Source organism: Tasmannia lanceolata, unplaced genomic scaffold (genome assembly GCF_043159265.1).
Source record: "Tasmannia lanceolata isolate RefF3 unplaced genomic scaffold, GAP_Taslan_0.1 ptg000037l, whole genome shotgun sequence".
Taxonomy (NCBI): Eukaryota; Viridiplantae; Streptophyta; class Magnoliopsida; order Canellales; family Winteraceae; genus Tasmannia; species Tasmannia lanceolata.
In genome coordinates, this window is record NW_027518714.1 from 26,049,538 (window position 1) to 26,076,993 (window position 27,456).

At 38.0% G+C, this 27,456-nt stretch overlaps 1 protein-coding gene and 1 pseudogene across 3 annotated transcripts; one reads left to right on the forward strand and one right to left on the reverse strand.

Moving 5' to 3' along the window:
* Positions 1-309: 309 nt before the first annotated feature.
* On the reverse strand, positions 310-12,901 carry LOC143860537 (uncharacterized). Of its 3 annotated transcripts, none has more exons than XM_077371220.1 (11): positions 12,461-12,901; positions 9,975-10,494; positions 8,562-8,712; positions 8,162-8,272; positions 7,944-8,038; positions 7,324-7,823; positions 4,779-5,147; positions 4,586-4,655; positions 2,106-2,281; positions 1,056-1,122; positions 310-648 (listed from the first exon to the last, which is right to left on the reverse strand). In XM_077371220.1, the coding sequence occupies exons 1-11, from the start codon at positions 12,629-12,631 to the stop codon at positions 500-502; spliced, it is 2,379 nt and encodes a 792-aa protein (XP_077227335.1). In that variant the 5' UTR covers positions 12,632-12,901; the 3' UTR covers positions 310-499. The 3 variants fall into 3 exon arrangements, with proteins under 3 accessions (XP_077227335.1, XP_077227334.1, XP_077227333.1); XM_077371219.1 differs by having other exon boundaries at positions 4,779-4,833; positions 4,909-5,147; positions 7,324-8,038; positions 12,461-12,900; XM_077371218.1 differs by having other exon boundaries at positions 7,324-8,038; positions 12,461-12,900.
* On the forward strand, positions 4,385-4,525 carry LOC143862883 (U1 spliceosomal RNA; annotated as a pseudogene).
* Positions 12,902-27,456: the final 14,555 nt, after the last annotated feature.

The following is a 27,456-nucleotide window of genomic DNA, read 5'->3' on the forward strand; positions in this document are numbered from 1 at the left end:
GACTAAATAATGCCATCTCCAACCGCTTAAGCTTTTGGAGTAATTGGTTATTTTACATGGTATCTGGGTTAAAAAATCCTTGATATTAAAAATCCACATGTAAATGGCTAACCCAAAAGAGGGGCAGCATGCCACGTGAAGGCCAACCTTAAAAAGAGGGGCCACACGTAAGGGTGAATGTTATAGAACATTAAATAAAGCCATCTCCAACGGCTTAAGCTTTTGGAGTAATTGGTTGTTTCACAAGTCATATCAACCACTTTCATTGACCTCAAATTTTCTATTCTCTAGATTCCCAAACATATCTCATTTAACAATTTTCTGTTCTCTATATCAGCAAACATGTCACATTTAACCTATATGTTCCAAATTTCACTTTTCAAAAAAAATCCTCCCTTACAAGCTCTGCAGGTAATGTAGTTCTTAAACAGAGTGTGTAATTAGGATAAAGTTTAACTAAATCTAGCACTTTCTTTTAACTATAGTTTTGAGTTTAGAGTTACTCGGTTTGGCTTGCCATGCCACGCAATTTTCTCAACATGTTTGTCGCAGCCAATTCCCTTGCGTCACGGGGATCACTCTGCAGACTGCCATCGACTGAGTACTCGAAGTCCACTCCTAGAACTGCTACAGTGGAGAGGAAACCTCCTGAGAAACATTGGGTATGGAGTTAGTACAATGCCATAGTACAGTACACAAGCTAAGCTATTGAAATTGGAGCAAATTTTGAAACATCAGTTGAATGTTACTATAAGAGCTACCCGGGGATTTTCATTTCAAGTTTATTAGTAATACATGATGCCACTATGCTCAATATTTTATGTAGTATTCTAAATATCAATAAAATGAGGGAAGTAGAAGATTAAATGATGATTAGCTGCTAACCACCTATACCAATACATGCCGTGAAATCTGTAATTCGAATTACATAGAGAATAGCTTGAAGTCTTGAATTCAAATCATATTGTGAATATGCTTAAGAGCCATATAATAATACTAAAATCATAATTTTAAAATAGAAAAGAAAAGAAAATTTCTAAGAGTGAGTTTCTCACCATTTGAGGGAAATACATTATATCTTGGTAATATCCAGTTGTTCTCAGAGCATATGTCATCCAATTCCTGCAGAAAAAATAAATGACTTTCTCCAAATAATAATAATTAATGATGATTGTAACTTCAACAAAGCAAAGTTAAGACAATGTTCTCTAAAGTGAAATATCATCTAAGAAGGGTGCTCTTTGCTCTTTTCTTTGTTTATTTATTAAAATCAATCTATTTATTGCAATGAAATGATATTTTACTAAGAGCACAGATTGAAACTTTAAGTTGGGTAGGAATAGGAATCACACAAGGTGTTATACAATTACTGCAAAACTATTTTCTTGAAAATACATTAGCAGGCAAAAGTAGAAGCAGACCCGCCTATTTGTGATCCAAATCATCCATCTAATAAGCCAAGATATGGATGGGCCATGATAGAACCCTCCTTGGACTATTCTTACGAGTGCTTAAAATTCGGAGTCGAACAAAAACTCCGCTAAGAGAAAAAGGAGTCGACTCAAGCAAGTCAATTACTGATGTGACCAATTTTCCATTAACTCAGACAAATCAAGGGAGATTTTGATCAACATGGCAAGGAAAAAATTGGACTCGAACAAGAACTCAGCCACTGTAAAACCGAGTTGACTAGAGTTAGTCAATGATTAACTCAGGGAGTCTTTAAACCGTGATTCTAATCTTCTGAATTGTGGATTCATTCTCACCATATGTGGACCACTACCTTTTATTTTCTAATCGTCCACTTAAAGGGCACAAATTGGAGGGAATTTGTGCCCTCCAATTTCACCTCTTTAGCACAGCCATAGGGAGCCAAAGAGGTGAATGGTTTGAATCATTGAAAAAATTGCCGTCACTTGTACATTTGCTCCCCTACCATATTTTGGTACAAAAATACATGCCCACTTACATAATCACAGCTCCTAAATTACGAGACATTTCAAATAAGTTAAAGTTTCTCATCCTTCACTAAGATGCTGGAAGTAGATATGAGCATGGCTAGCTAGCTATGAACGGAAATTGAAAAAGTAATGAAAAAAGATCACCTGACAAGGATTACTTAAATTGAGAATTGCCTCAGATAATCTCTTCCTTTTCGCATGTTGAGATCGTTGTTCTCCACAACCTAGAGACAACCTATCCTTACTTTGAGTAGCTCCATTAGAGAAAGACGCATTACATGCTTCAATTACTATCTTTAACATCAAGTCAGTGTCACCTCCTACAAAAATATTGAAAGAAATTATGAGAACGTTAAATCTCAAGGCAACTACCAACCACAAAACATTACATATAAGTTGATATTACAACAGTTGCAGCAAATGTTAAGTGCCACCCCCTACAAAATATAGAAAAAAAAATTACAAGAGCCTTACTGACAAGGCAACTCCCTATCTCATAATAACACATAAGTTGATACAATTAGCGTTGGTGGAAATGTTTTGGCAAGAAGAAACAATTAATTCAACATTTCTGGCAAATGTCTCAGAAGCATCTAAGAAACAGCTATTAAGTGTTGGTGAAATGTTTTGAAGCTGCGGGAAGTGCTTGAGAAACATTTTGCAAATGACAATCAATATGGTTTTGATGTGTATTAATATATAGAAAATCCAATGGGGACCCGCCTCATAGATCACTCATGTGGGACATGTGTATATGGAGGATTGGAACCATGGAACTATTGATCAAGTGAGGCACCGTCGGACACTATGGGACTCGTTGGTCCCACTGAATAGCTGATCCTAGTATCTTGATAAATAGTGGGGGTGTTTAGGGATTTCACCAGATAAGATTGACCGTTGATTTCTGCAAGCTTCATTGGGCAGAGGGGTCTCCCTTTGGTACAGGACCAACATCAACTGAAAGCCATGTAGTGGGGCACCAAATCAATGGCCCCAATCACCATATAACTGTAACACGTGCAAGCTAGGCCAGAGGGTCTCCAAAAAATCAGGATTACACTGCTTCACCCAGTAAACCTCTAATGTTATAGATATGTATGACAGTGTCGATAATCTTAGAAGGATTTGTTTTTTTTCTCTTTTTTCATTGAAAATGACAAGCCAAGAAACCTTTAGTAACAAAGAATAACCTTCAAAAATAATAAAAATAATAATAACCAAAGGCTTAAGGTCAAGACAAATGCATGACACATATACACAAAAAATTAAAGAAATAATAAAATAAAAAGATAAGGTATCCGTTCTAAACTCATTCAGTTTCAATCTAGAGTTCAACTCCATCCCCTAGCCAAGGTATCGACTATGTTGTTACCATTCATTGGTATATGACGAAAAGAAGCCAACTCCCTACTGACATCAATAATCTCTAGCACGCCACTGGATAACTTCCACGCACCCGGGCTTGAGCTCATAGCCCAAGCAATTGCATTCGCCAAATTGCCCTCCAAAAATGATCCTAAAACTTTAGAAGAGTCATGGTCGAGGTTCACAATATGGTTTTTCAGCATGTTTTTTGATGAGCGAATAATGATACACATCATCTGGCTCAATCAAGAGTATATAGAGTTTCTCTAGAGGTGTTTGATCACCTTCCTCCATGATGCTGTTTTCTGGTTTTCTTTTTCCTTTTTCTTTTGTTCTATTTTGGTATAGCTTGACAATCACGTTCATGGGGTTTTGGCTCCCTTTTTAATAAATTTGAAACCATTCAAAAAAAAAAAAAAAGCTTCGGAAGTTTCAAATATTTTTCACATACACTCTCTTCCTAAACACTTTCTAAATGTTTTCTCAAATAATTTAAACTGCATCACGCAAAAAATCCCCATACGCTCCCCATGTTTCTTACTTATTGCATCCTCTACCACTCAGGATACCAAGGCTATTGGCATATTATGACATTTGAACTAAATGATTATATTATATTATGTATAGTAATTAGTAATGCATCAACACGGGTTAACTTACCAAGAAAAAAAGTATAATAATGAATAAATACTAGGACTTAAATAGACTCCCTCAATGGCCTAGGTGACTTGACTCAGCTGAGTTGAACAAGTTTTCCATTGATCATGCCAACTCTACATTAACTCAGCTAAGTTTTTTTCAGTTTTTATTGACTAGGATGGCTAAAATTGTGATTAGACGAGTTTTTAAACTATTTGTTTAAAGGTTTCACTAAAATATTATACTGTGTTTAGTTGCAAGAGCCACTAAAGTCTAAACTATTATACTGTGATAATCAGAGCATGCGATGACTAAGTCAAGCTGTCAAACTTAAAAGTAAGAAGACTAAACCGAACCCAAAAGAACCAGTAAGTCAACTAAATACACAAACATGAAAACAAGAAATAAAGAAGTGGAATATACTTACCTGGACGTCGTTTTTGGGCGATCAAGAAGGCCCATGGCCTAGGTTAGCGGCCACCATTGCACTTTGGAGGAGTGCTAGCTTAGCATCTCCTCAAGTACGAGAGTGCGAATCATAATTTGTGGTAGAGGGGATAAAAAACAACAACAAAAAAAAAGGAAATAAAGAAGTGGAAAAGATCAGCAAGGGATCATACCACTTCTGACTGTTTGAAGGTTCCTTTCACAACGAGCAATCTCATCTTCGAGTTCGCGTTGCTGATGATACTGTAAAGAAGAAGAACATTCTTTTAATACAGATTACTGCTAAGGAACCTTTTGCTATTGCAAGAAGGAAACAATATTTATTACAGTAAAAAAAAACTTTGATATAACAGCCAAAGCACATACCAGTTCATCTCGTTTTCTCTGAAGAGCTCGTAAGGAAGTTTCTAACAGATCATTCTCTCTTGAAGCCAACACAACTGGCTTGTTATCAAGAGCTGAGGCATTGGGCTGGAAACAAGCAAGAGAAACATCATCTCTAGGCATTTTACCAGGTACCAGAATCCCAGTGTCAAAGGTACGATTTCCACTCAGACATTTTAAGCCTGTTTCAGAGTCACATGACTTCCTCTCATAAGGAACCATACGAAGATCACTTATAGGCATTCTACCATGAACAGACACACCATTGTCACGGATATAGTTTCCACTCGGAAGCTTTACACCTGTCATTTCGGTATCATGCGGCTTCACCGTCGAATCGACCATTTGCATCTGTCAAATCAATCAAAGGTTTTCACATGATAGAATTAGGAATAAAGAGAGATTAACAGTTTTTTTGTTTTTTGAAAGGTAATAATATTATAGGAGTCATAGTTACTCCCGCCGTTTACCCGCGCTTGGTTGAGAGAGATTAACAGTTTGTAGACAATAAAAATAATAATTGAACCAGGTGCTATTGAGAAAAGCAGGTGCAGCCATTGCTTGAAGATTGTAATGAAAAATAAGAGATTACAACACATTTAAAATAACAGTGGAAGATGCTTGAAGAAACAACCTAAATTAAGATTGAGGTCAGTTATTAACTTGATTTCTTCATATCCATTGTCACAGGTGTATAACTTTGATGAATGCTCATTGAGAAATCTGGGACCAGTGGGCTTTGTGGGAGACATTAGAGACAAACGAAGTTATATTGGCATACTTGGATCTGATTGGCATACATCACCGACTCCAACAAGACCAAGATTAGAGCTTAACTAACAGAGATTAGATAGTTCAGAAGGGAGGAAAGCCATGAAAGTGGACTCAAAGAAAACAATAGGATGGGAATAAGTGGGGGATCCAAGGAGTTTAACTCACTTTATTAGTGAAATAGGTAGCAGGGAGGCTATGTGATCCTGCCGAGGGACTCTTGCCGACTGTTGAAGAAAAGTGTGATTCTTGAATACAAAAGGCTAGACGAAGGCATTTCTGAGTCTTCTATTAGCTTGTCTAGCGACAATAGCCACATAAATTCAGGCCAAGCTGATTCCTCAACGGTCCCCCCGGGTTCCTGAAGCTAAACTTTGATGGGTCTAGCTTAGAGAACCAGAGTCTTATTGCCATTGGTGAACTCTTGCACAGTGCGGTGAGCACCGTTAGATGGGCTTTCTCGGGTCCTCTTGGAGTAGCCAACGAGGCAGAGGTCTGTGCGCTTTTGATTTGCTAAACGTCATTTGTTGGCTGAAGGATGACATGGGTTTCCTGTGGAGAGTTGCTGATCCTATAGAGAAGATTTTGGAACTAGTAGATGGGCATGCCACGTCATTCTGGCTTATCTCCCACTCCACCAATTTGGAGGAAGATCATCTAGCATGGTATGAGGTGGATAGCAAGCTTTGAATTTGTTTGATCACCTCCACTCCCTCCCACCTCTTCTCCACCCTCGAGGGATGCTACATTTTGTTTATTTATTTTTGAATGTTGATCCCTGACCAGTTCAGACAAAGAATCCATTTTCTCTCCCTTAGTCACTCAAAACAATCCATAGGTTTAGGACTGTATAGGGTGTCTACAACTCGAGGATGAAGTCATATGAACACTACCTCTCTCGCAATGGGAAAGAACAGCCCAACAGCTCCATTGTTCATCTCACATGCAAATAGGGTAGAATTTGTTCATTAGCCACCAATGCATACACTCAATTTGTGGATATCCGGAGTCAAAAACACCTGATTAGTAGGTTCAAAAGTGATTTGCTGAGGCCCAATGTAGGTATTGCTTCCAAAATTCATACAGCGGTGCCTTAAGAATCTTACTGAAAGAAGTGAAGTTAAATTTGTAGGCAGGCTTCTGTGGAGAATAAGTCATTCCTCATGCTTCAGAATGCGTTAGTAGGAAATTACAACTTCTGAAGCTTGACAGCTAAGATACACACATTTCCTTCCATCTTCTGCAAATTATTGTGTATGGATATAACTGCCATTTTACACTTAATTAGAACGATGTGGATATTTTCAAATGATCAAAGCCACATTTATTAGAGACAGCTAAACAAAATCTATAGGAAGTTTCATTTGAAATGAAATTATATTCATAAAAGATTTTCACAAAATTTTCATTCTTCAACTTTTACTATGTAATTCAGTTGGCTGGTGTTTTGGGCTCGTCTTACAGGTTGAAAGGCATGACATTTTTCCATTTGAATTTCCCTTGTACTAACATAACATTGCCAAAAACAAAAGTATTTCCTGCCAGAAATGGTTATGCCTAGCTGTATTTTGACATCATCTCTTCCTCGTAAATGAAAACTACACTATAGAAGACCAGATAGAGTTTGAGTGTTCTAGAGCCTATCATAACCGTTATTTCCCAAAGCAATATTATGCAAATCATTTCACAAATGCAATTATTCAATCACAATGCCATCTTACCAAAATGAAAATAGCAGTATCGAAAAAGACCATACCTTGTCTTTGAAGCCATTTTCTATATCCTTTGAACCGTTATGAATAAAGGCAGTTTTCCTATGCTCGAGATTCATATCTGGAATTGTACTCTTCTCTATCTTTATTTCATTCATACTCAATGACAATTTTGCAGGATGATTTAAGGAAGAACTAATAGGTCTGCCCACAGCTCCAGATGACCCACCCACATAGCAATGATCATTCTCTTTCTTGTTAACAATTTCAGTTTTGCAGCTGCCCAGTTCATTAACTGGGATGTCTGCAATTTCTCCGGCCCGTTCAGATTTATCACTAATTTCATTATTTTCCATGGTGCAAGATTGATCTGTATTCAGAGAAAATTTCTCACGAACATTTCCTGGCCTCTCCTGTAAATTTCGTGAACTGGCAGGGAAAGATACCTTGTGTGGAATAGACCGTGCATTGCTTTTGAAACCATCTTCAATAGCCATTGAACCATTCTGAATAAAGGAATTTTTCCAATGCTCGAGATCTAAATCTGGAATTATACTTTGCATATTATTAATTTCATTCTTAATCACTGACAAATTCCCAGGAAGATTTAAGGAAGAATCATTGGACGTGTTCTTAGTTCTACATACAGCTCCAGATGACCTACCTATGGTGCAAGGTTTGCCTGTGTTCGGAGAAATTATCTCACCAACATTCCCTGACTTCTCCTGTAATTTTTGTGAACTGACGGGGGACGATTTCCTGTGGAGAATGACACGTCACTTCTAGAATGAGGGAGAATATAGAAACAAAATACTATGTTCAAAACCAAAAGAAATGGGCTCATGACTGCGAATAACTTTTTTGGAAAAATTCAAACCTTACCCGGAAACCCAGTCAGAGACAACACCAACATATGGTAGAAAATGAAAATATTCAACGACGGAAGTTGGTTCGTAAGTATATAAACTCTTCCTGACCAAAGGGCCTCTCACGCTGCACAATTTTTTTTTTTATAGAAAGCACTTTATCAACAAAAGGTATGAAATATTGATCAAAGATGCAGGACATAAAAAATGTTCAAAATAAACCCTGCATCCACTAAAAATGTGGATAAGCTGGGATATAACCTATGACCTCAAGCTCGAGGTGACAATCCTTGTCCCCAATTGGCCAACGGGCGCAAACTCCACTATAGCAGTTTGATTAAAGTTAATAATACCATGAACGAATGATATAGCCTCGGAGCATAAATGAGGTTGGGAATAGTCTTCATGATATATACCTGGAAATAACATCAGTGATAGGTAATGGTGTGACTTCCTCATTGATTTCTTTTGTACACTGAATTAAATAAAACCGAGCAGTTGACTTTTCTTTACTTAACGAGTATACAAAATGGCTCTCCAGAATAGTAAGATCTGTCTGATCAATGCCTGTTCCATATCAATGTCGTCTCAGAATCAGTACCAAATCTCCAAGAAAGAAATAAGGGAAATAAAAAAACGAACCAGGGCATTTCATTTTACCAATTAAGAGTCTAGGACTTCAGAATCTAATGTTTTGCTCAAAGAAGGAAATTTATTCTTGCCTTAAGGGAACAAAGAAATGCAGTCGATTGGACTGCACATTCCAAAACTAGAAATGTATTCTATTCCAAAATGTACACCCAAGTTTATCTTAAAGTGGGACATATATTTGCAAAAGGAGAAGACATAGCAACTTTCCCACAAAATCATGAGCCCCTCTATTCAAGATCAGACCTCCCCAAAGAAAGTAACATGGCCCTATGATACTATTTCAGGTTAGAAACATACAAGAAGGATTGGGAAATCAACAAACAAAAGATCTATATATGGTGAACAAAGAATGGTTGAAATTAGCAAAGACGTGCAAGACATAAAATTTAACAGAGACAAACTGTATGGTTGGCCGGAAGGTGTGGCCGCAATAAGAAATTAAGAATTCAGCATTGGCTTCAAAGAGAAAGAACACAACAAAGGTCTGCACGAATTCCTATCTGGAATGCCACAAACTAATTTGGAACAAGATAAAGAGAGATGTATAAATTAAGGTTTTTGATCTGGATCAGCAATCAACACCCATAATTTATTAAAATCCATTGTCCCCAAACTATGGAAAGAATGTTTAGAACCTAAAAGCCTACAGAAAACAGACCAAAACAATTATAATCTACGATTTGTGGACGCGGACACGAGTATCGCGTGTCAACAGACACCGGACACGGAAAACCCCCAAAGTTTAGAAACAGGGGCACGGCTAAAATAGGAAGTGTGTAGAATCTTAATTTGTCGATATAGATTCACGGCTAAAATAGGAAATGTGTATAATCATAATTTGTTGATATAGATCCGTGTTTCGAGTTTTGACGCAGATACGAGTTATCTGACATGGCAACATCTAAAAATCTAGAAATGGTGACGCGTACATTCACATTAAATTATTGATTACTACACAAATACTTGTCAACATGCCCACATTAACTCTAACACTCCTAACAATACAAAAGTGTCCAAGTAGTGTCGACACGTGTGGACATGTGTGTCGAGTCGGGCATGGCAGGACACATGTGTGAGCAAAACTCAAAGTGTCGGCTAAATCATAGAATATAATACCTAATGTTCCCAGAAAATGTAGTTTTTTTAAACAAAAGACATGATGTAGAAACCAAAAGCACCTGTGTTTTCCTTAACAGCTGAAAATGCGAGTTGTTGCAACACAGCTTCATCAAGAAGAGATTCATCTCCTGTAGGCCCCTTTGTGGTTCTTTTGTTCATATTTTTGCTTTTTTTCTCTGGAAGGCCTCCCAAATTATGGAAAGACACATCAATGTCTTTTTCTATCAGTGACCAAACTCCCTGAGTTATGGAACCAAACTGAAGCAAGCAATTCTTTTTCATAGAGTCAATTAGAAAAACGGCAACTTTGGAGACTGGCCATCCCTTCATGCTATGACTATCTTGACCATTTAATCCAATACAAATGTCGCATGCATCCATTACCATTCTCTCTGTGATTGAAAACTGTTCGTCCAGGTCGCCTGAATCATTATTGCTCCTTTTCATAAATTTCATATGCATTAAAAGACTCGCTCTGGCATTTGCAGCCACCATGCAGAACGACTCAAAATCAAGAAAGTCAAGTTCTGGACATTGTTTCCTGTGGTAGTAGTTGTACAGCAACACAGCCGCGTGCATCTGAAGCAATACAACGTAGTATTAAAACAAAAAAGCATTTAACAAAAAGGGAAAAAGAAAAGGCAATGGCATAGTTGCCAACTTAATTTCAAAGTAAATCAGCAAAATTTCTTCCACATATATTTCAGTAACCAACATATTTACTTTGTTTCCTTAATAGCATTCTGTCATAATCTGCTAAAATTATTTGAATATCCAATAACATAAGCTAATCAAGCACAATTCAACCAATTCTTTTCCTTGATAAACTAAGATATAATTTTTCTTCCTGTATAAAAGGAAGTTAGGTTGGCCAACAAAAGTTTAGAAACTATCGGACCCGGTTATGGACCCATCGTCCCACGCCGTCTTTCTTCCCATGACCAAAAACCAGTTTTTCTCGTAAGACCTTATGTGGGAAATCATTTGATTGTCTTTCTCCATGGAAGAAGCGAAACATAATGAACTTGAATTCAGGACAGCTATTCAAAATCTTAGTGAAACAATTGATTGGTCAACGGTGTATATTGATGAATGAGATTAAGTGTGAATTACTGGATTTATCCATTGACCAAGTGATCGATTAGGGGTATAACGGTAATCAATGCATCTTATCTTATTAATGCATGGTTGTTTTAGTGTAGCCATAAATTAACTGTGTCAGGATTACTTGTAATTAAATTGATTAAACGAATTGGAGTTCTATTATGGGTGGAACTCATTTTTTTATTTTTATTTTGAATGATTATAGGTGGAACTCTAAGAGGTCATTTTCTATAAAAAGAGGGGTTGGTCTCTTTTGCTATCTATCTGACTATAAGGAGATCTTCCCCATTGGAGATTAGTTTAGATGAATTTCAATAGATATGGAATATCGCTTTGACAAAATCTATTGCATATGTGATCATGGCATCCTGAATCAACAAGATAAAGAATTTAATAGTTGATTGCATGCCCTAATCCTAATTTTACATTTTCTCTATTTTTCTATTCTTTTTTGTGCATTTTCTTTCTATGTAGTTGTGACTATTCCAAATGCTTATGGGAACATTCATTTTTTCAATCCGCTGCTCATTTTCTCCAATAAATTCCCCTGCCTGTTTCGTTGCTATTATTCTACATTATGTTGAAGAAACACCAAGCCCAGGAAAAAAGTTTAAACAAATAACTCAAACACAAATAATCAATATCGAAAAAGGGAAATGTTATCAGCACAAACATATTTTGATATTTGCACAAACCCAGATGTTTTTTCTTCTTTATTTGGCTAGTGAAAGCTTTCCGGGAAACGTAATAACCTTTTAACAGCTCTTTGAATACTAAAATAGAATATGGTTTCATTTTCAAAAAAAAGAAAAAAAGAAGATGGTTTGTGAAAATATCAAAATATGGTTGTGCTGGTAGCATTTCCCTAGAAAAAGAAGATGAAGAAAGGTGCAGTTCAAGCTGGAAAAATCTAGTCAAACCAGAGTCCAAAATCCAAATACCATTTTTCATACTCAAATACAATAAAGCAGCCAAAAACCTACAAAAAAAATCCACTAGAAAAGAAAAGGAAACAAACCCATATTTATAAAAGAGGAATGAGAAATATATAAACACCTGATTTTTTATTTTTATTTTAAATTCTATCTATTTGTGACCATTCCAAATGCTTATGGGAACATTCATTTTTTTCACAATCCTCCTCTCTTTTTCTCCTATAAATCCCCGTGCATGTTTCATTGCTATTATTCTACATTATGCTGAATCAACACCAATCCCAGGAAAAAAGTTTCTACTAATCCCTCAAACATAAAAACCAATATAGGAAAAAAAGAAGAAGAAGAAAGACACACTTCAATGTCGCAATAATCAAGTCAAAACAGAGTCCAAATACCATTTTTCATACTCAAATACAATAAAACAGACAAAACCCACAAAAAAAAATCCAGTAAAAAAGAAAACAAACCCAATTTACAAAAGATGAATGGGAATAGATAATCACCTGTTTGGCGACCAATTCCTGTTGAGAAAGTGAGGGATTTTCCTGCTGAGAAGATTTTCCTGGTAAAAGAGGAAGAACAAGATGATCAACTAGGGCTTGAATTGTGTCTTCAGCAGAAACCAATGTAGAATAATCCATGTCACTCAAAGCTTCTCCCATTTCTTCCTCCATGAAAGGAGAATAAAGTTGAATAGAAAGCAAGAGAAAAAAAAAAAAAAAGGAGATTAGGGTTTGAAGGGTTTTGACGATTCTGAAAAAAGAAGTGAAAGGGTTTCTCCTTTTGTATTTACTATCTGTCACTGTCAGTCTCTACTGCTTTTGGAAGGCGCCAAGTTTGTGAATATTTGCCGTTTTTTCTCTGCATTGATTAAGAGTTAGGAAGGAGCAAAAGTAGCCAGGATTTAATAGGAGCCTTTTTTTTGTAACAAGTTTTGAAGGTGAGAAGACAACAAATATTCTTCTCTAATAAATGCTTGTTTTCTTTAGGGCTGCAACTCGGGTCGGGCAGGTCGGGTTTTGGAGAACCCAACCCTACCCGAGAAATATCTCGGGTCGGGTTTTTTTTCGGAAAACCCACGATTCCCAAACCCGGCCCTACCCATGAAAAATCTCGGGTCGGGTCGGATTTTTTCACGTTGACGCAATTTTTTAAGTAAAATTCTTGTTTGGCAAGGCAACTCAACTCATAGAAGTAGAAATTACACTCACATTACACTTGAATCAAACAATGATGTAATTACACTCACATTACACTTGAATCAAACAATGCCGTAATCAAACAATGTTGTAATTACAATCAAACAATGCTGAATCAAACGCTTGAATCAACTCAACTCATAGAAGCAGAAATTACACTCACATACAATAACAGTGGGTGAGTGGGTTTTCACTTTTAACTTGTAACAAACAATAGAAAAAAATGTACATACTATAACTTATGTAACTCGGGTCGGGTCGGGTCGGGCCCCTTCAAACCTGGCTCGACCCGAGATTCATGCGGGCTTTTGAATGCTCAACCCGGCTCAACCCGAAACCCATGAAACCTGAACCCGACCCAGGTTATTTTCAGGTTGGGTCGATGCGGGTCGGGTAAAACCCGGCTCGAGTTGCAGCCCTAGTTTTTTTTCTCCTGTGCTCTTTTCCTTTTTCTATTGCATACTATACAAAAAAAAAGGAAAATGTTTGCACATACCCAGCTGTCTTCTTTAATCGGCTCCGAAGCCCTTTTTTGGAAGGAATTTTCTTGGCAATTTGCTATTTGCACATACCCACAAGGGCTCACTTTTTAGCAGGTTTTGTCTTATTCATTTAATTCATTTATGTGGTTGTTCTCCAGTGCGGAGGTCAGCTGTGAAATAGCTTTTCCACGAAATTGCATAGCAAGTCGGGGAAAGTTAATAACCTTTTGACAACTTTTTAGATGCTAAAAGACAAGATGGTTTCTGAAAATCTGTCTATCTAATCTAATATCTAATATAATAAGGAGGGAGGGGTGTTTACTGTTAGCTGCTGAGGTGGCAGCATGAGGAAAAAGAAATTTCGTTCTTTTTTATCAGAGATTTACACGTCAGCATTAGTTTTTTACCATTAACCCCTTTGCTGATATCTAAATCTATCTCTATAAGAAGGGTAAAATCGTAATCTATATACAAAAAGTACCGACACATGGTACATGTCTATGACAATTACGGAAAAAAACTACTAAGAAGAGGTAAGACATATGACAATGACAACAAAGGTACTTTGTATTACTCATGCAGGACACTTGCAAAATATAGACGGATTCAGGGCACCTGACGGGTTGATCAACCTATGGAAATCATTTAACGGGCACAACCGATTGATGTTGTGTTCCATCCAATGGACGGTTTGGATCAACCTATAACCCTCTATAGATCGGAGGGTTCGTATCAACCTATGAAAATTATTTTTGGGGCACAACCTCTGTAGGCAGTGGCCCATCTAATGGATGGTTGAGATCATCCTATGGCACGGGCCATACCGTACATTTTAATAAAGTGAGGAGTGTGATCATCAAAATACGGTGACCGGTGCCATTGTAAAATATGGTAGTAAGGAAATTAGCACTCGCAGCTCGGGTTCAACCCGAATTTGGGTTGGGTCGGGTTAAGCCTTTTCGCAAATCGGGTTAGGTTGGGGTGGGAAAAATCAACCTGAATTGGTTATCAGGTCGGGTAAAAAAATCTATAGGGTCATCTTAACCATCAGCTATATAATTTGAAACCATCGTTGTTACTTGGATGTTCCCACGCGGGTTGGGTTCAACCCCAACTCGAATTCTGGCTGGGTCGGGTTAAGCTTTTTCGCAAATCGGATTGAGTTGGGTTGGGAAAAATCACCCCGAATTGGACATCGGGTCGAGCAAAAAAATATATAAGGCACCCATCCAACCCACATATTTTCAATCCTACCCCCTCCTTTATGCTTTTTAACAAAGGCACCCATTAAAGCCACATAATTTCGATCCTACCTCCCTCCTTTATGCTTTTTTAATAAATAAATCTATAGGGTGATCTTTACCATCATATTTAAGAGGAACAACATATTATGGAAACCTCTATAGATTGGAGAGCTGGATCAGCCTATGGAAATGATTTATGGGGCGCAACCTATTGATGTTGTACTCCATTACATGGACGGTTTCGATCAATTTTAAAAAAATTTAGTTCTCATCAAGAGCAACTGAATGAAAAAATGAATTTCGTCATGTTTTGATGTAAATTTCATGCTTTGAGAATGTTCTATAGTTCAAATTGTAGGAGATAATGTATCCACCTGTCCTACACTTCCAAAGGTATTAAAAACAAAACATAACTGAAAAGCCCATAAAATGATATTTACTTTCACCGATGCTAACAGAAAATTTTACATGAAAGAAATTCCACAAATAATATATTATAAGTTAAAAAAAACCAAGAAACAAATAAGCAGTTCAATAAAATGTTTAAGAAAGAGGTTAACATGTAAAAAGCATATTGTGATCACGTCAGTAGAAACATCCACCTCTTCTTTCTCTCTGCATTTCATGTCTGCTTGAAACTTTTGCAACTGAAATGAACGATCATTATTACCCACATCATGCCAACAAAATACTGAAACATTACACCATGGGAACTAATATAATTATATTGTGACAAAAATAAATCATGCCTAATTGATGTGCAGTTCCTTCGTCAAGGTATATAAATGAACCCAATAACAACATAAATATAAAATATCTCCAACCTTGAGGGGGTTTATTGTTCACTGCTGAGGTGGCAGCAGGAAAGAAAAGGCAGGGATTTTTTGATTTTTTTGAAAATTCTTTGAGAATTACACATCACTTTTTTTGGATTTTTCAATCAAAGGCACCCATCCAACCCACATATTTTCAATCCTACCGCCTCCTATATGCTTTTTAACAAAGGCACCCATTAAAGCCACATAATTTCGATCCTACCCCCCGCCTTTATGCTTTTGTAACAAAAAAATCTATAGGGTGATCTTAACCATCAGATTTAAGAGGAACAACATATTATGGAAACCTCTATAGATTGGAGGGCCAGGATTAGTCTATGGAGATGATTTTTGGGGCATAACCTATTGATGTTGTGCTCCATCACATGGACGGTTTCGATTGACCTATTCTGTGGTATGTACAGTTCTTTGTCGGCGGTTTGGATCGACCTATGATGTGGTACATACAATTCTTTGTCGGCCCGTGCATCGCACGGGGTTTTTTTACTAGTATATAATAAAGAGGAAGGGAGGTTTACTGTTCACCGCTGACGTGGCAGCCCTCCCCTTCCTCCCTCGAATCTATGTAGCGATTATTTTCACACGTGGCATTGAAAAAATTTAATTAAAAAAGCCATTCCATATGTGTCGTTTCTTATATCCGTATATTAAAGCATGTTTTCATTTATTTATAAGAAATCAAATAAGGAAGGGCTGTTTATGATTGGTTGCCTTTTGCCATTCCATATCTCTCTATAAAAGCCATTTCCATATGTGACGTTTCTTATATCCTTATTTAAAGCATCTTTCCATGTTTCTTATATATACCGGCTGTTTTATTTACTAATGCCGTCCAATTCAATGTTTTGCAATGTTTATGGAATACCCCATTAAATTCCTTATACATCTAGGGTAATGACCCCATCAAATTCTGAATGTTTCTAGGCTTTTGTCTTTTCAATGCCAAACGGCATCTTTGATCGAAATTCTAAAGGTCACAAAAGGACCTCAATTGGATTCATTGATTGCCTAAGATGCAAACCTACGACTTCTCCTCTACCTATCTCATGGTTTTTTTTGGCTCACAGCCCTTTCACTCCTCAAATGCCGTCCGCCATATCTTCCAACAGTTTCTTTTATGTTTTTCCTTATTGCCTTCATGTGAAGAGGACAACCCAGGAGCTTCCTTGTGCTCAAAATAAGAGAGCTTCTTCTTCTTCCGAGAAATCATGAAACTGTTGTGGAGTATAGCTTCTTCCTTTTCTCATACACCACATGTTTGTGTTTGTTGTTGTTTTTCAGACCCGGGAGATTTGCAATATAAATTAAAATCCATAAGAGGGTAAAAACATACTATAGCCATGGTGGGTTATACACTTTTCTTCTCTTTTCCCATTTTGTTTATAGTATTTCTTATCTTTCCATGTTTCTATATTTTTTCACATCCCCTCTTTCTGGTTTTCGCCTTATAGATGCCAATAAATTCTACCACAAAATGCATTGGATGTGGCTGGTATTCTCTTTACCCCTCTCTATGTGCTTCTTTGAGGCTTAAATGAAATGTTCTCTAAGTTGTTTTTTCCTTTTTTCTTATACGAGGGTGCTTTCTATCAAAGAACATGGACTGAACCAACAAAAATGCAGAGTTATTGTTGATGTATATCTCAAGATGCACATTATATGGATCTTACTATACAAGCAGTTTAGTGAAGAATGCGAGTAAATTTTCTAAGTAACTTCTCTTTTTCTTAGATAAGTATCTTTTCTTTCTTTTCTTTTTTAACAATGGATTAGTGGTTTATTATATTTTTTTCTTCCAAATTTTCCATTTTATACCAAAGTGTGTGATTTGTTACTTAATGACATTCTTATTTCAATATTTTTTTTAAAAAATTTAGTATCGTTTCAATGCAACTTCTTCATTGTTAATTACTCTATAACGCACATGTTTTACCTTGATAAGAACTATTGTTTTGCTAAATCGATTTCCTAGCATTTCTTCCCTACCTTCCTTTCTCCATTTTCTCATCCCGTTCATTACGATTGGTCGCACTAGTATCATAATATAATATTGTTGTGATGGTATTTAAAAAGATAAGACAATGTGCGTTAGTGCAATTAGCACTATATTGTTTAGGGCTGCAACTCGGGTCGGGCGGGTCGGGTTTTGGAGAACCCAACCCTACCCGAGAAATATCTCGGGTCGGGTCGGGTCGGGTTTTTTTTCGGAAAACCCACGATTCCCAAACCCGGCCCTACCCATGATAAATCTCGGGTCGGTTCGGGTCGGGTCGGGTTTTTTCACGTTGACGCAAATTTTTAAGGAAAATTCTTGTTTGGCAAGGCAACTCAACTCATAGAAGCAGAAATTACACTCACATTACACTTGAATCAAACAATGATGTAATTACACTCACATCACACTTGAATCAAACAATGTTGTAATCAAACAATGTTGTAATTACAATCAAACAATGTTGAATCAAACACTTGAATCAACTCAACTCATAGAAGCAGAAATTACACTCACATACAGTAACAGTGGGTGCGTGGGTTTTCACTTTTAACTTTGGGATAATTACATTTACACCCCCTCTAGTTTCTGACACATCCACTTCCACCCCTATAGTTTAAAACGTGACAAATACATCCCTGTAGTTTCAATTTGTTTAAGGTTTGCCCCCTCAGCTGAAGGTTCGTCCATAGATTGAAGGGTTAGGATGATCAGATGGAGCTGATTTTTTTGGGCACACCATATCTATGTCAGGACCCATCAAATGAACGCTTTGGATCATCCAAATAATGTGGGCCCCTACCCGAATCCAAACACTACCAAAAAATCATCCAAATAATGTGGGCCCACATTGTTTGGATGATCCAAAGCGTTCATTTGATGGGTCCTGGCATAGTTAGGGTGTGCCCAAAAAATCAGCTCCATCGGATCATCCTAACCCTTCAATCTATGGACGAACCTTCAGCTAAGGGGGCCTACCTTAAACAAATTGAAACTACAGGGGTGTATTTGTCACGTTTTAAACTATAGGGGTGGAAGTGGATGTGTCAGAAACTAGAGGGGGTGTAAATGTAATTATCTGTAGACACCCCATTTTGACCGTACCCTAATCTCTCCATGTTTGTGCAAAAAACCTATCAAACCAATTCTTTAGGACCCCAAATTTCTCCCCAAGGTAGGGTAGGGTCCCGGCTAGCTACCTGCAAAATTTCATCGAAATTCGAGCGCGTTTGCCTAGCGAACGAGTCGAGCAAGGTCGTAGTGCAAGTTCATATAGGGGGGTGGATTATCCGAAAGGTGGTTGTCCAAATAAGAAAAAGAGGTCGAATTTATCATTTCAATATAAAAAGAATCCATCGTAAAAAAAGAAAAAAGGAGGAGAGATTATTCTCAGATCTGAAAAATAGCAGAGAGAGAAAGAAACCCATTTTCCTTCGTTCTTCTTCTCCGATCATCTTGATCGGAGATCCGGCCTAATTCTGATCCGATTCAAATCGTAGATCTGCGCAGATGAGAGAGAGAGAGAGAGAGAGAGAGAGAGAGAGAGAGAGAGATCTGCAATTTGTCTTCTCCGGCATCTTCTCCGGCAACACCATAGCTCCGGTGAGTCTCTGTACCGAAGTAACTTACGATCGATCAAGTATACAAACCTGGTTCGATGATGGCAACAACACGTGTCCGACCACGATGCAGATTTACAATCCAAAGATCTCGTTCCAAATCACATTCTTCAGCGTTTGATTCAGATCTGGTCTGACTCTTCTCCTTCTTCTTCACCTCGATCTCGTTTTCATCCTTCTCAGTTATTGTCTCAAGAAAACGCTCTCAGATTAGTTAAAAATCTCTCTCAAGATCCTAATCTCAAACCCTAGCAGAGCTTTTAGGATTTTTCTTCTTATTCTCTTCACCAAAATCACAGACTCTAACCGATCATCTTCTCCGGTAAATCATTGCCGGAATCCGGTCATAATCCAGCCATCCTTCGATCATTTTTACACTTACAGATTTTTTTGAATCTCTAGCACAGAGGCACCAGGTGATGAAATCCCAGTCAACCATGCTAGATAACACTCCGGGTTCCTAAAATAGGATGTGTGTGCATGTGAGATGCAGGGTTTAGATGCAAGTGATGTAAGTGTGTGCAATAAGTTCGCGCAATCTATGATGCCTTCAGGTTTTATTAAATTAAGTTCGAGTAAAATGTGATGAGAAAATAAAATAAGACAAACTAATCTAACAAGCATAAAAGAGATAGAGTTTTCATGAGCCAGTTAAAATAGATTCAAATGAGTTATCCTTTGGAATTGTAATGAAGTTAGGTGGTCCCCAGCAGAGTCGCCAGACTGTGGGACATGATCCCGCGAGAGGGGCGTGGGGCGCGAGCCGCCGCGCGCTCTCCTTTGGTCTCTCGTACCCACGCGATTGGCGTGTGCATTTTAATTATTGATTTGAATTTGTCTTTCCTGTAAACTTGGGATCACTAAGGCAATCCGAATTCCACACGAAAGAGACTGACAGAGTCGCCACCTAGATGTGGGATCTAGGACCCGTAATTAACCAGAAATCTAGACTCGCTACCTGGTTACGAGAATGGAAGGTATGGGGAGTTATCCACCACATGCACCATTCTTGCCCGATAATCGGTCTTCGATTCCAAAAGCTAACTCTTTTAAATTTATTTTAAATGGCTCATTCAACTCTATGTTAATGTGCGAACTAAGTGACATGCATCCTAGAATCTAATTTCAATGTGAATCCTAGATGTGTATCTTGATTTATTAATTTGTCTGGATTCATTCTAAGTGAAAGTTCTCCTAGAATTCTAATTTCATGGAAAACCCTAACTGATTTGATTAAGTATTTACAAGAAAATTAATATACAAAACACCACAATTTGTTGTGGTGCCGACTCGCGGGTGGTATGCCGTCAGACATCCAAGCTGCCTACGTACCCAAGCCTCACTGGGATCAGAGTCGACGTAGTTCGGTGCACCTAAGCTAAGCTACATATGCCTAACTCAACTAGGACACCGACTTAGACGGATTTGACTGTTTCAACAGTTTTAAGAGGAATTATTTAATTCAAGTTGAGGATTTTATTATCTTAGGATTTCATCTAAGATGCTATATGATTCTTATCTGAATGCAAGTTGTCCCTTAGACTAATGCAGGTTTTGCCTACATCCTAGTTTACTAGGCTTGTCCTAGGGAAAGATCGGGTGACTAGTGTAACTAGACCTATGGTACGGTTGCTATTCATAGCAAGCGTCCGTGATGAGGCTGGACTCCTAACTCTAGGACTCCCTAAAACCTAGGACACGGCACGACACCAGTGTTCCTAAATTGGGCTCTAATGGTTCTTAGATTGGAAACCATAATCGAATGGTTCCGGAAGACTTGAGACAAATCGATTCAAATTCTTGAAGTTAACGAATTTCAGATTTTGAGGATTTTCAGTTTCTGGACATTTAAGGAATACCAACGGTTCTAGGGTTCGCCAATTTCGGCTAAGAATGGCATCCAAGGAAGGGAATCGTGCTCTCTTTCCTTGTGCAATTTAATACTTAGGTTATAGCATCTTATTGCCTGGCAAATCTCAGGATTTCCGTGGACAGTAACCTCGGAGCCAACAACATGCTATAGCTTAAATATTAAAATTGTCAAAGATCGGTTGCAATTAGGATACGATTAGGGATGCACTGGCCATTTTTCCAGGAAAATCTAAAGACCCTAAAATTTCTGTTTCAATGGATTAAGGAATGAACATGTGACAGAATTTAAGGTTCTTTGGAAATTTTCACAATAATTTTTAATTGATTTCGAATTTTCAATGGATTTTATCAATTTTAAGCATATGAGTGATTTTACAAGTGAAATTATTGCAAACGAATTCGAAATGAGTTGAAATTTCTACAGCAGCAAGATGGGAATGTATGTAGCTTACTGGATGAGTTTTGCAGATTTTTACATTAAATTCACATTTAATCTTGATTAAACAATTAAATGACCAGATTACAACATTAACACAGAAACTACAAGAAATAGAAATTTAAATTCTATGAAATTTCTACAGAAATAAGATATGAATAAAAAAAACATGCAGTGAGAAGTTCATAGATTTTAATGACTATTTACAACCAATTCCGGATTTTACAATTTTCAGACCAGATTTTGAATTAACACTACAGCCCATATGAAAACAGATCCAAAACACTTGAAACTTTTACAGTAACAAGAAATATGGAATATAAGACAACTGTAAAACTTTCAAGAATTTTAATGATGATCTGGTGTCAGTAAAAATTCTCACAAAATCCGGTAATTTTCAAAGAAAATATAAAATAATATACCAAACCGAATCCAACAATTCTCAAAAATTCATGGTAGAATGTGTGAGTATCATAGTATTTGTCCACGAAATTTCATTAATTTTGGAGTCTGTTTAGTATATAATTTATTTTTCTTTGTCAAAAGATGTTTTTTTTGAAGAGTTTTCTATTTTTAAAATACAATTTGCGGAAAAATTCGGAAAAATTGGAAAAAATTCAAAAAACAATGTACCTACCTGTGATGAAGATCTCCGCCCAATCCAAGAGTCAAGAAAAATCGCCGCCGCCGATCTACTCCGCCGTCTTTCGCTTTCTCTTAGAGGGAAGGATTGGGGAGTGATTTAAAGAGATAATGGAAGAAGAATATCTTAGAGAGAGGGATTGGAGGAGTGATTGGAAGAGATAATGAAGGATGAATCTATTTTTTTTTTCTCCTCCTTATGGATGGGAAGGGAGATATATATAGGGAGAGAAAGAGAGAGAGAGATATGTTGGTGGAGAGCTCATCATGTTGTCCCTCTTAGTGGAGAATCCATCATTATTGGTCTTAGTGGAGGGCCCATCATGTTTCTTAGTGGAGAATCCATCATTATTGTTCTTAGTGGAGGGCCCATCATGTTTCTTAGTGGAGAATCCATCATTATTGTTCTTAGTGGAGGGCCCATCATGTTGTCTTAGTGGAGAGTCCATCATTATTGCTCTTAGTGGAGGGCCCATCATGTTTCTTAGTGGAGAGTCCATCATTATTGCTCTTAGTGGAGGGCCCATCATGTTGTCTTAGTGGAGAGCTACCATCATTGCTCTTCATAAGAGGCCTCACAAGAGGCCCCACTGAGGCCCCACAACGCGGGCCCCACAATGTGGGCCCTCGGTTGATTCGATTTTAAACAAATGTTCAATGCGGGCCCACCAAACGAGTCCAAATTTAATCAAAATGCATCATGCGGCCCCACCAAATGGGTCCAACTTTCTCGATCCAAATTTAATCGAAGCACCCAATGCGGGCCCACCAAACGGGTCCCAATTCTCTCTGGTTTAGATTTTTCTGAATAATCCTTCTCAACATTTAGCGGGAAAATACGAAACACGACGGAAACGACCAAAAATATTTAGAAATGTAACAAACGGATGCGGGAAAGAAAGACATTGGAAAACCGACGGAAAACAAACCCTAATTTCTTTATCGATTAAGGTAGAGCAAAATGGGGTGTCTACAGATGCCCCTCTTTGGTAGAGATGACGTAGTCATCGAATACCAAAGTCAAAATGACAGAGCCATTTTGCGTAGCTTTAATCGACAAAAGACTCTACACAAACGGAACTTAGACGCAAACATTTACTACCTAATGCAAGGCCCTAAATGAAATCCTAGAATTAGAACATAATAAGAAATCCTGATGCGGTGCCGTTCACAAACGGGCAACGAGAGAATGAGATACCACTTTCGAATGGATTCCGAACAGAAAGAACAAAGATCGTTCTCAAGCGGTTTTTTTTTTTTTTTTTTTAAAAAAAAAAGAAAATGAGACATCTTTCACAAGCGGGCTCAAGGAGGATAAGAGACCATTCACAAATGGACTCAGACAATGAGGTACCATTCACAAACGGCCTCAAGGAGGATATGAGACCATTCACAAATGGACTCAGAAAATGAGGTACCGTTCACAAACAGGCTTAAGGAGAGGACGAGACCATTCACAAATGGACACAGGAAATGAGGTACCGTTCACAAACGGGCTCAAGGAGAAGATGAGACCATTCACAAATGGACTCGAGAAACGAGGCACCGTTCACAAACGTGCTCAAGGAGAACATGAGACCATTCACAAATAGACTCAGAAAATGAGGTACTGTTCACAAACGGGCTTAAGGAGAAGACGAGACCATTCACAAATGGACTCGAGAAACGAGGCACCGTTCACAAACGGGCTCAAGGAGAATAAGAGACCATTCACAAATGGACTCAGAAAATGAGGTACCGTTCACAAACGGGCTCAAGGAGAAGACGAGACCATTCACAAATGGACTCGAGAAACGAGGCACCGTTCACAAACGGGCTTAAGGAGAAGACGAGACCATTCACAAATGGACTCGAGAAATGAGGCACCGTTCACAAACGGGCTCAAGGAGAATAAGAGACCATTCACAAATGGACTCAGAAAATGAGGTACCGTTCACAAACGGGCTCAAGGAGAAGACGAGACCATTCACAAATGGACTCGAGAAACGAGGCACCGTTCACAAACGGGCTTAAGGAGAAGACGAGACCATTCACAAATGGACTCGAGAAATGAGGCACCGTTCACAAACGGGCTCAAGGAGAATAAGAGACCATTCACAAATGGACTCAGAAAATGATGTACCGTTCACAAACGGGCTTAAGGAGAAGACGAGACCATTCACAAATGGACTCGAGAAACGAGGCACCGTTCACAAACGGGCTCAAGGAGAATAAGAGACCATTCACAAATGGACTCAGAAAATGAGGTACCGTTCACAAACGGGCTCAAGGAGAAGACGAGACCATTCACAAATGGACTCGAGAAACGAGGCACCGTTCACAAACGGGCTTAAGGAGAAGACGAGACCATTCACAAATGGACTCGAGAAATGAGGCACCGTTCCCAAACGGGTTCAAAGAAACAAGATAGCTTCAACAACGAAGAATTTAGAGATTTTTCATAAACTTGAATTTGACGTAGGATTGGATTTGATGAATTTTTGATTTTTCAGAAATAAGGCACCGTCCACAAACGGGCTCAAGGAGGACATGAGATCATTCACAAATGGACTCAGAAAAATGAGACACCGTTCACAAACGGGTTCAAGGAGAAGACGAGACCATTTACAAATGGACTCGAGAAAAGAGGCACCGTTCACAAACGGGCTCAAAGAAACAAGATAGCTTTGATTGATGAATTCAACAACGAAGAATTTAGAGTTTTTTTTATGAACTTGAATTTGACATAGGATTGGATTTGATGAATTTTTGATTTTTCAGAAATAAGGCACCGTCCACAACCGGGCTCAAGGAGGACATGAGACCATAAACAAATGGACTCAGAAAATGAGGCACCGTTCACAAACGGGCTTGAAGAGGATATGAGACAATTTACAAATGAACTTCAGAAAATGAGACACCGTTCATAAACGGGATGAAGGGGAACATGAGACCATTTACAAATGAACTTCAGAAATGAGGCGCCGTTCACAAACGGGCTCAAGGAGAACACGAGACCATTCACAAATGGACTCAGAAAATGAGGCACCGTTCACAAACGGGCTCAAGGAAACAAGATAGCTTTGATTGATGAATTCAACAATGAAGAATTTAGAGATTTTTCATGAACTTGAATTTGACATAGGATTGGATTTGATGAATTTTTGATTTTTTGAACTTAATGAAATCGGGGATGTTACAGATCATGCTTGACAAAGATATCGGAAACTAGGACTTTGACGAATGATGAAACGGCAAATCTTAGGAACGAAGAACCATTACTAACCAGAATGGATTAGGAACACTTTTATGAAACTTCAACAAGATTTTTCTCAAAGGGACAGCTGGTCCTGTCTTTGGGGATTTGGATAACTGAAACCTTGAACAAGACACTTGAAATTGGTAATCTAGAACAACGGCTCTCTTGGATATAATCATGGAAAAGTGGGACTTGCCTCTTGATAAACATTTCTTGACCAGGATAGTATTTAACTAACTGGAAGGAAATTCTGAATTTTAACGGTTCATCTTTCTGAGAAATTGGCTCGACCATCATTGCATTTGAGGCTCTTCCAAGCTTAAGATGCCTTCCTGGGGTATGATCTTTTTACGGAAGCTGGGCTTTCTGATGTTTCTACTTCTGAATTCTTCTGGGTTGATCATCTTTGAACTGAAGCTGTTTAACTGGATTCTCGAGCTCTTTCAGGTACAATCGCAATGAGCTGACGAGGCCGGGCCTCCTTCACCGAGACAGTTGCATTAGTTTGGACACAAGGACGACGATTGACTCTTTTTAAAGAGAAAACTTAGATAAAAGGAACTACTCAAAGGATTGAGGAGCTTTGAATGAGTGAACTTAGAATAACAAAGATTGACTGACTACACTGACAGACACAGTAATGCTTCTGACTTAGTTAACGCTTTGTTCGATAAGTCTATCTTTTCAAAGAGTAGTTTCTCAATTAATAAACACTGGACTTTTTCTTTAAAACAGTAATGCCCCAAGGATTTAATTACCACTCCTAGGATTGCTTAGCTCCAATGCCCCCAGTTTTGAGGATGTCACTTGAATTTGTTTGAACTTCAATTGATCTTCAGTCCTGATACCGGCTGTAACCTTCTTATAAATTTGCTTGAACTTCAGTTGATCTTCAGTCTTGATACTGGCTGTAGCCTTCTTATAATGATTCTCTTACCGTGACCAAGTCACCTCTTCAGGGTTTTTAACTTGGCGGACCGTGGTAGCCTTAACTTTTGCCTGAACCGTCTTTCTAGGTTTTCGATTCAGCAGGCTATCCCCTTAGCTTTTGCCTAAGCCGCCCTTTCGGGTTTTCAACTTAACAGGGGAATGATCTTAAATTTTGCCTAAACCGCCCTTTCAGGTTTTCAGTCTAGCAGATCTTCAAACTCCATTTTTTTTTATTCATCATCATTTTTTTTTGTTTTTGTTTCGGGACCTAGATCATTAGTTCTGAACACCGGAAGGACTTTATAGGTAGGATAGGGCTTTTCAAAGAATGGCTTAAGGTTCAACAAAGATTTCGACCGAACCTGTGAATAGGTTGCCTACATATCCCAAGGTAGGAATCAGGTCGTGTATAGTTCAGGGCAAATGCCCCTAGTTTGAAGATAAATTGTTCGAAAGTTTATTGATTTTTCTTTTTTTTTTCTTCTTTCTGGAATAATTGACTTCTCTTCTTTAGGAACTTGTCCCCTTTTTTTTTTCTGAAAGGATTGAATTTCTTTTTTTTTTTTGGATTGATTGAATTGCTTTTCTTTTTTGAATTGACCGAACTCAGTTTAACCGAGCTGCCTACGTACCCCAGTGTAGGGATCAGGTCTCGCGTAGTTCGGGGCGAATGCCCCTAGTTTGATGGATTTTCAAGAAAATTTCATTTAGGCTCGAAGGGTTTGCAAACCAGTATTCTTTTGACGTTGGGTTCTGATTTTGGGATTTATTCGGCCAAAGGAGGCCTTCCGATGTTCAGATTGGGAGTCGATCTAGTTTACTAGAGTCCCTCTGGTACTGATTATTTATTTTTTTATTTTCTTTTTCTTTTTTTTACGGAGTTTGACGGCATTTCCAGGTAAGAGATAATAAATCTTCTTCTTTCAAGATTCTAATACGTGCCTTCGACTTTCATAGAGCGAAACTTGTTCTTCGACATCCTCCATCTATGGATTTGTAACTCTTGAT